Source organism: Nanorana parkeri, unplaced genomic scaffold (assembly GCF_000935625.1).
Source record: "Nanorana parkeri isolate BGI_ZX_2015 unplaced genomic scaffold, ASM93562v1 scaffold1617, whole genome shotgun sequence".
Classification (NCBI taxonomy): Eukaryota; Metazoa; Chordata; class Amphibia; order Anura; family Dicroglossidae; genus Nanorana; species Nanorana parkeri.
Genome location: NW_017307885.1, coordinates 318,603 through 326,976, shown reverse-complemented (window position 1 = coordinate 326,976; position 8,374 = coordinate 318,603). Strand labels below are relative to the sequence as shown.

The 8,374-nt window shown below is 42.7% G+C and overlaps 1 protein-coding gene across 1 annotated transcript in view; it reads right to left on the bottom strand.

Annotated features, from left to right (window-relative positions):
* Nucleotides 1-209: 209 nt before the first annotated feature.
* The window catches only part of LOC108799053 (CMP-N-acetylneuraminate-beta-galactosamide-alpha-2,3-sialyltransferase 2-like), a 12,104-nt gene continuing 3,939 nt past the window's right edge, over nucleotides 210-8,374 (bottom strand). Inside the window, exons 3-6 of the mRNA XM_018570871.1 lie at nucleotides 3,866-4,045; nucleotides 2,467-2,512; nucleotides 1,486-1,605; nucleotides 210-449 (exon numbers count right to left, since the gene is read on the bottom strand). Of these exons, the coding sequence (XP_018426373.1) occupies nucleotides 282-449; nucleotides 1,486-1,605; nucleotides 2,467-2,512; nucleotides 3,866-4,045 (514 nt within the window). The 3' untranslated portion in view covers nucleotides 210-281. The remainder of the gene's footprint in view (nucleotides 450-1,485; nucleotides 1,606-2,466; nucleotides 2,513-3,865; nucleotides 4,046-8,374) is intronic.

Below are 8,374 nucleotides of genomic sequence, written 5' to 3'. Positions count from 1 at the left end.
GGTGAGTTGACACTGCTTGTGGATTTTGTTGAGTCAGCAAGTTGCCATATTGTTCAAACAGACTGACTGGGACTCTTGGAACACAGGCTCACTTTCACATGCTACGGTAAACATCCCCTAAAAAGCAGGTTCAGTTCTCTTATTATTCCATGGCAAAATATGCTTTTGTTTCTGTTGTACAATAAGACATCGCTATTAGCACAGAATACATCATGAGCAGCATTTTTATTACCAAAGTACAAAAAAACACAATATACTTTTATGGCTTTAGAAAGACACCGTTACTTGTAAAATTTCAACCTTCCTTCTTTGGCTAACGCAGCTATGAGTTCAGACTCAAACTCGGCATTGTGCACCCCGGTCCAGCGGAAAGCTCCTGGAAACTTGTTCTTTTCCCAGTAGTGGTGCCAGTTTCCATTCCTGTCTGCACCAAAACCGAATACTGATATCTAAGGAGGAAGAAGTAAGAAGACCGGAATCAGCACAAGAAATCGACAAGTAGCAGCAAAAGAAAAACAACTGAGACTCCAGCTTCCACTTTAACTGATCTTTACAGTAATCAATTTATATTGGTACCAATAATTCCTCCTACCCCTATCCCTGCAGCCTCTCCCCCCAAGGCTCCAGCGGTCTAAGGTCCCGTGAGTCATCATGTCTAATTCAGTATATTAGACGTGAGGACACTGAGACACATTTCATTGTCAGCCAGGCGGGATCGAGGCTTGAGTGAATATATCTTCTTTATTCGGTCCCCTAGACAAAAATGAGCAGTTAAACCTTGCAGTGCGGGGGTAGTCCCACTGCATAGGTTCAAAATTTTGTTTTGATACAAGCATTCCATTGCTAGCTTTTTTACAAATCTTGGCAATCTTAGAGGTGTGCTTCGTCTTGTCCTTTAAGTCTCATCTCCATGCCATTTGATTACCCTTATTATCGAACTCTGCATTATTTCAAACTATGGTGTCATCATGCCAGTGCTACAATTGCTAAATATTTTAATTTGGTATGCAGAAGAGGGTGACAGGCATCATGTAGAAAGACCATGCATGCATACTTCATAGTAAAGGCTTCATTTATAAAAGAGGGAGATCTAGGGGCGCTAGTGTCGTGCGAACAGCATCCACCCGGCTATAGGCTAGGCAGAACTTATATAAATAAACCCTTAAAAATACTGGAATGTTAATCTTTAAAGTATATGTAAACCTCAACAATTAACTTATTGTATTTGCTTCCTTTTGGTCTCTTAAATATGCCATTGGAAGTGTTTTGTTATATCTATTATATCCAGTGGCGTAACTATAGCCATAGCAGCCTAGGCGGTTGCTGTGAGGCCCGGAGTTGGAAGAGGGCCCCATTATGTTGTTGAGACAAATCGGGCGGAATGCACTGTGGCTGGTGGGAACAAGCCCTAAGCTGTGGAATGACTGTGGAGTTTTTTTACACCCTAAATAATTATGCAGCTATGCTGTCATTGCACCTACTCACCTCATCACATATATGTAGAGAAAAGAAGAGGGCCAGCATTCCAGTGGATGGATATCTCCCGTGATGATTAGTCCAATTATCATGGATGTATTTGAAAAAAGCTGGATTAAAGATTAATACCTAAAAAAAAACAAAAAAAAAACATAAATTGAATTTTAACCCCGTAGTTATTATGCAGACACACATTTAAGTGTATAATGTGCATTATATTTTCTTGGAAAAGATTTGACTACATTGCAATCTACATTAAAAAGTCAACTAAGTTCTATAGTCTATAGTACTCAGATTCGACATCAAGCACCACTGACAGTCAGCTGATCCATGTGTCCTGCACCTCTTCCAATCACTGCATGGCATTTGCTACTGCTGGAGCAGAAAACAAAATGTATATTTGGCCACAAGTGAAAGTGAGGGCTCCTATTGTCCTGACGCGATTTAGACAAAATTGCAAGATTTAGGCAAATTTTCACCATTATGGTGAAATGCATGTTATTCCAAGATCATGGCTGCTGCTGCTGCCATGATCTTGGTATCGTTTTTTTAGAGCAGGTGGAGGGCTTTTGAGTACAATTGATCTGGGCAGTTATGGCACTGCCCAGAACCATGGAACCATGGCAAATGCACTCAGGATGGAGAACAGGGGCAGATAAAGCAATGCCTGTTCCCACATCTGCGCTATTATCACTGAAGCAGGAAGTGATGTGCTCTAAGCGACTTCTACTTCAGAGCTGTCAAAAGTGACAGTATACAGTACAAATAATAATCAAATACACACATAAAAGAAAAAAAAACACAACACAAATACAAAGAACGTTACATGAACTATCTATAATATCCCTAAAAACCCCATTCTCTACAAGAAAAAAATAAAAAAGTGTGATGTATCTATCAAGTTTGCTGAAACCTCTCTGCTCATACCTAATGGCCATATCCATGAAAGCCCTGTTATAATGTATTGTTATTCAGTTTTTTAGGACTCACCTTGCCCTTATCAGCTTGAATATACTGCTTGACCCTTGTATATGTACTGGAAAGAAAAATAAAAGTAAGCTATATTACGAGTCAATCATATACTGTATCAATAGTAAATGGACAGTGAGTTCTATTGTACCATATACTCCACTATTCTGGGAGAGCTTTCCCCAAGAGTTTGGAGTGTCTGAGGGAATTTGTGCCCATTCAGTCAAAAGAGCATATTTCAGGACTGGTACTGATGTAGGTTGAAAAAGCCTGGCTCATAATCAGCATTTCAATTTATCCCAAAGGCGTTCAGTAGGACTGAGGTCAGGGCTCTGTGCAGGCCAGTTGAGTTCCTCCACACCAAATTCATCTAACCATGTCATTATGGAGCTGGCTTTGTGCACAGGGGCACAACCCTCCCTCTTCCAAAATTGTTCCCGCAATTTTGGAGGTGCTCAATTGCCTAGATTGTCTTTGTATGCTGTAGAATTGATAGTACCCTTCAGTGGACACACTGTATGCAATAATTTGGAGGAGTCTCCACATACTTTTGGTTATATAATGTAAGTGTGATGGACAGTCAGGTGTCCAGAAACATTTAGCCATATAGAGAAAAAAAAAATAGTATAGAGTAGGGATGCACCAATACCGTTTTTTCAGTATGGAGTACGAGTACCGATACCCTGTGCCCTGATTATCAGGAAGTTGGGCAGAGGATCATGACCTGTCGCCCAGGTTCCTGATTGCCTGGGAAGCCGGTGTTCTATCGAGAGAACACCGCCTTCACTTGCTGAGGCTGTCTGAGGTCCTGACCAATCAGAAAGCCGGGAGGCGAGTCATGACGTGCCACCCAGCTTCCTGATTGGTTAGGAAGCCAGGCTGCATGCCAACAAGTGAAGCTGGCTTCCTAGCCAATCAGGAAGCCGGGCGGCACGTCATGACCCGCCTTTCTGATTGGTTAGGAAGCCAGGCTGCCTAGCAACAAGTGAAGCCGGCTTCCTAGCCAATCAGGAAGCCGGGAGGTGGGTCATAACCCTCCCTCGGCACTGCCGCAAAGAGGGAGATTTCCCTCTGACCGGTAGTTCCGGTATCGGGAGGAAAGTATCGGAGCATTTGGGCAAATACTCGGTATCGGCACTAGTATCAGTACCTGAGTATATAAGCCTCTGCCTGAGTCCGTATCTGCCCAATTATGTCCATATAAGTATAAAACAATGTCATTTGTTTTTTCAGGCTCTCCCCCTTTATAAACAGAATATTAGGACCATCCTAATTAGAAAAATGGGAAAAGACTGAAAATACACATAACGCTAAGGTCCCTGGTAAAAATCTATCCATTTATTCCTAATGTAACCAATCAGGAAGCCGGGAGGTGGGTCATAACAGTCGGTAATCAATGGCTTAATTGCTGGATACGTACAACTTAATCTCTCCTGTGGACAGAGCACTGGTAATCCACCTAAGGTCTTGCAGTTTGAATGGCACCAGTACTAGATGGACCCCATGTGGAAGGTGCATAGCACTTTCTGGATACATAAAATGATGAGTGGTTCTGGAGCCCACATCTTCTTCAAATCCGGAAGTGAGAGCTCTGTTCATTCTAAACAAAAATAAAAAATAGCCGATGGTTAGGAAGGAGTCACAGAAAGGCATATTAACAATTCACAGGGTTTACCATAATGGAGTCTGTAGGCAACAAACCTTTAAGTGCCCAGTTCTACTCAAAATCAAGAATTGTCCCAACTGCAAATTAAAGGTAACGGTTTGGTTGGCAGACACAAAATATAAGCATTCATGTTCAGAGAGTTTAGGGTGCAGGGATCACACAAGCCAGCCAAACCCCCCCCCAGTAGAGTCCTTAGTCTTGTCTAGACTCCACATTGTGGCTTTAAAGCAAGCCTGTAATTGAAAAAAGCTGTACATATAATCAAAACTTTTTTTTAGCTTTAGATAGAGTAGAGAATCATTTAGACCCATGCCAGATTTTTTTTTTTTGTTGGATCAGGGAGTTTTTTTTATTCACTTCCCAACCCTACACCCTATTCCTCAGTCCAGAACACACAGCCATGTATTGCCCACTGAGTTCTTGTTTATCTCATCCATATCAGCCTCCCATCTGGTTCCAGTTATAGCACAAGATGAGACTTTTGGCCCCATGTACAGGAATCGTAAATTGCACAGACAAGCCTAGATGTGTTTTCCTGGCATGATGAAAGAAAGCAATGTTTAACATGATAACATTAATGTCACCACCACCCTCACTGTTTATTCCCCCCGCAGGCATGTGTCTAGAAAACATAAGGGGAAGCTTATCTCTAGCTTCCAGTATAATCGGAAAGGCGACTGAAAACTGCAGGCATCCCCAGTATGAACTCCTTTTGCACAGGGCTAGGCAAACTAAGCACTCTAGCTGTTGTGGAACTACAAGTCCTATGAGGCATTGCAAGACTCTGACAGCCACAGGCATGACTCCCAGAGGCAGAAGCATGATGGGATTTGTGGTTTCACTACGGCTGGAGTACCGAGGTTGCCTACCACTGCTCTAGCAAGCTCATTTTTAGTTTGTCATATGCTGGTCGAATTTTGTCCCAGTCAGCAGGAAATATTACCAGAGTATGGCCCCATCGGGACCCCTGGTCTATTTTTCAACTTATGTCGAAGGAGCCGGTCCAAAAACTCTTGGCAAAACAGTGACTACAGCCAATCAGGTTTAGTCACTCTTTGGATATCCTGACAGCAGCACAACACACTGCTGAATCCAGAAAACAATTGCTCACTGGGGTGGGGTGGGTTAGGTGGGGATTCCCCCATAAACAGTGTTCACAGGTCTGAACATAAAACCCCCAGTGTATGGCCAGCCAGGGGTGTAACTAGAAAACATAGGGCCCCATTTTTATGGGGCCCTGTGATTTCTAGTTATGCTCTTGCAGAGCCCACCTGAGATCCCAAACTGCCCACCTGAGAGTGACCCTGCAGAGTCCGCCATAGACTCTCTATGGTGGGCTCTGCAGGGTCTCAGGTGGGCTGGTCATACCCTCTTACCTGTCAGCCCCGATCAGCTGTCCGCCTCCATGGTCGCTGGCAGGCTCCGTTGCCGGGCCCTGCCTCCTCTTCCGTCGCCGGTCCCCGCCTCCATTTCCATCTTCGGCCCCGCCTCCTATTCCTGACTCAGCAGAGGCTGTGAGGAGCAACGCGCCGCTGCACAAATCGTTGACAGGTTGTCGGTGATCTAACAGCGACACGTTCCTCCTCACTCATACCCGCCAGTGACAGCCAGCAGCCTGAGATGCCACAGCAACCCAGGTGGCCCGCACAGCATCAGGGGGATGTCCTGGCTGGGCCCCCCTGTGCCCCGGGCCCCTAGCGGCCGCGATTGTTACGCCACTATTTTCCTTGGAGTTAGCAAAACCCTATTTTTAAAGTAATACGTTAATAGCAGTTTTCTGAAAAATAATTATCTTATATATAGAGTGGGGGGAATTTACAAAAACTGGAGCAGACACAATCTAGAGCAGATGTGCATGGTAGCCAATCAGCTTCTAGCTTTCATTTTCAAAACTTAACTGAACAAACTGAAGAGAGAAGCTGATTGGTTGACATGGGCAACTGCTCCAGATTCTGTCTGCTCCAGTTTAATTAAATTCCCCCAGGATATACAAGGGGGGAATTTATCACAACTGGAACAGACAAAAACTAGAGCAGCTGTGCATGGCAACCAATCAGCTTCTCTCTTCAGTTGGTTCAGTTAAGGTTTGAAAATGAAAGGTAGATGCTGATTGGTTGCCATGCACAGCTGCTCTAGATTTTGTCTGCTACAGTTTTCATAAATTCCCCTCAAGATGTTTTGGGTGGAACGCCTTCACAAACACATAAAAGCACATTTTCATTATTGATCAAAGAAGGAAAGGGATGAAAAAAAATCCTGGACAGACACAAATATTAACATTATGATTTCTCATTTTATGTCATTTTTCCTCCTCCAACATCTGGTGACTATTTAGGAAGGGTGCGCCCTGCTGTGAAATATAAAAACCCTTTCCATAATTAACATTTGGATTTCAGTCGACAACCATAATTATAATGAATGCCAAGTCTGGAGGAGACGGTTGCAGCTAAGCCAACGTTTCCTTTCACAGAGGAAGGTTTCCTGGATAATGAAGGTCCATCTTACTTTAAAACTGAACTTAAAGTGGCGTTAAAGTCAATTTATTTTTCCCTCCCCCCAATGTTAATTAAAGCACTTACCTTAAATGATGTCTCTTAATCCGATCTTCCTCTTCTTTCCTGTTTTTTTCAGCCTTCTCTCCAGCGCTGCTGCGGTTCTCCGATCCATCGCTGACTCCTCTCCTTGCTGGGCACTTCCTGTCCCACTTTGTCTGCATTGGGTGCACGCGTCCATAGACTTATCTTGTGTCTCTCCTCGCGTCCCGGCCAAAAATCCGAACTGTGCATGCGCCCGCCCCAAGATGCTTTGCGGCCGAGCAGCTTTGGATTTTCGGACGGGAGCGCGCGGCGAAGACAACTTTTAAAGCATTTTTAAAAAAAACTTTTTGCATATATGTACTGCTTGCTATCCATAGATATATGCAAACAAAAGTGAGGGTTTAGAAACCCTTTGAAGTGATAATAAAGTGCAAAAGGTTTTTAGCCAGTTGACATCCGCGGTGTTAAACCCCCTTCCCATCCAGGCCATTTTTCAGTATTCAGCGCTGTGGTACTTTGACTGACATTTATTCCATCATGGAGCGCTGTACTGAAATTAATTTATACCCTTTTTTGGGACAGATAGAGCTTTCTATATATAATGTTGGGGGGTTTTATGTCATTTTCAGGCCTAAAATGTGGAATATAACATGGGTGCAAAAAATGAAAAAAGGGCCTCAGTCATGAATTGGTTAAGGAAAAATTACCGAATTAAAAAAAAAAAAATCTGTTTCCCCTATATTAAATGATAAAACATTTATTATTACCCAATTTTTTGGTAAAATATAAAAGACGGGGTCACGTCGGGTAAAAGTTGGGTGAAGCTAGCCTCTCTGCTAGCTCCGCCCAATTGTTTCTTTCTTTTTTTCAAAAATAAATTATTTTTCAATAATCTTTCATTTTTTTCTTTTAAAAAAAAATATTTATTTCTTTTTTTAAATTTGATCATTTATTTACATTTGTAAACATTTCTTCTGCTTTCTTTCTTTTTTTTCAACTTTTTTCACTGTTTTTTTATTCTGCTCGGTACAACTATTCACTCACTGCCGTTCGGCCCATATGAGAATAGGCCGAACGGCAGCTAGTAGCCTGCCAGAGGTTCAAGGCTGGGGGCAGGGAGGCCTACCTGTGTTGCTTAACTGCAGAAGATGGAACTAAGGTCACCAGGATGGCTACACTGTCTATCTGGGGTTTTAAATCACAGAACTGGATAGACAGAAATATCAATTCTTTGGCAGTTAAGGCAGCTTCCACATACTTTATGTATTTCAATATTGTACTTAGATATTTGCCTGTAGTTTAGGTTTAAACACTCTAGGATAAGCTAGGATAAGGATAAATGTCATCTGAATACAAGACACGTGTATTCTTACTTGAATCATGGCATGCTTTGTGCATTTCTGTGCAGTGATCTAGTGTGAAACTTTGCGGAGGAGCTTCCTGTAATAAAGACCGGTTACTGCTGCTCTCTTTTCCTTATGCAGGGTGACTGGTCTTGTCTCCGCCCCCTCCTGTAGTTTTCTGGGCCTGCTGGGCCCCTTCCACAGCTCTGCTCTCTGTGCAGGCTTAGCAATGTCACTGCTACTGGGTTTGAAAAGGAACTTGGTACACACATAGTGAATTTATATTCTTTTTTGCTACTGAGGAATATACTTAAATGAAAGCTTTAAATATAAACAATATGTATGTATGTGTGTGTGTGTGTGTATATATATATATATATATA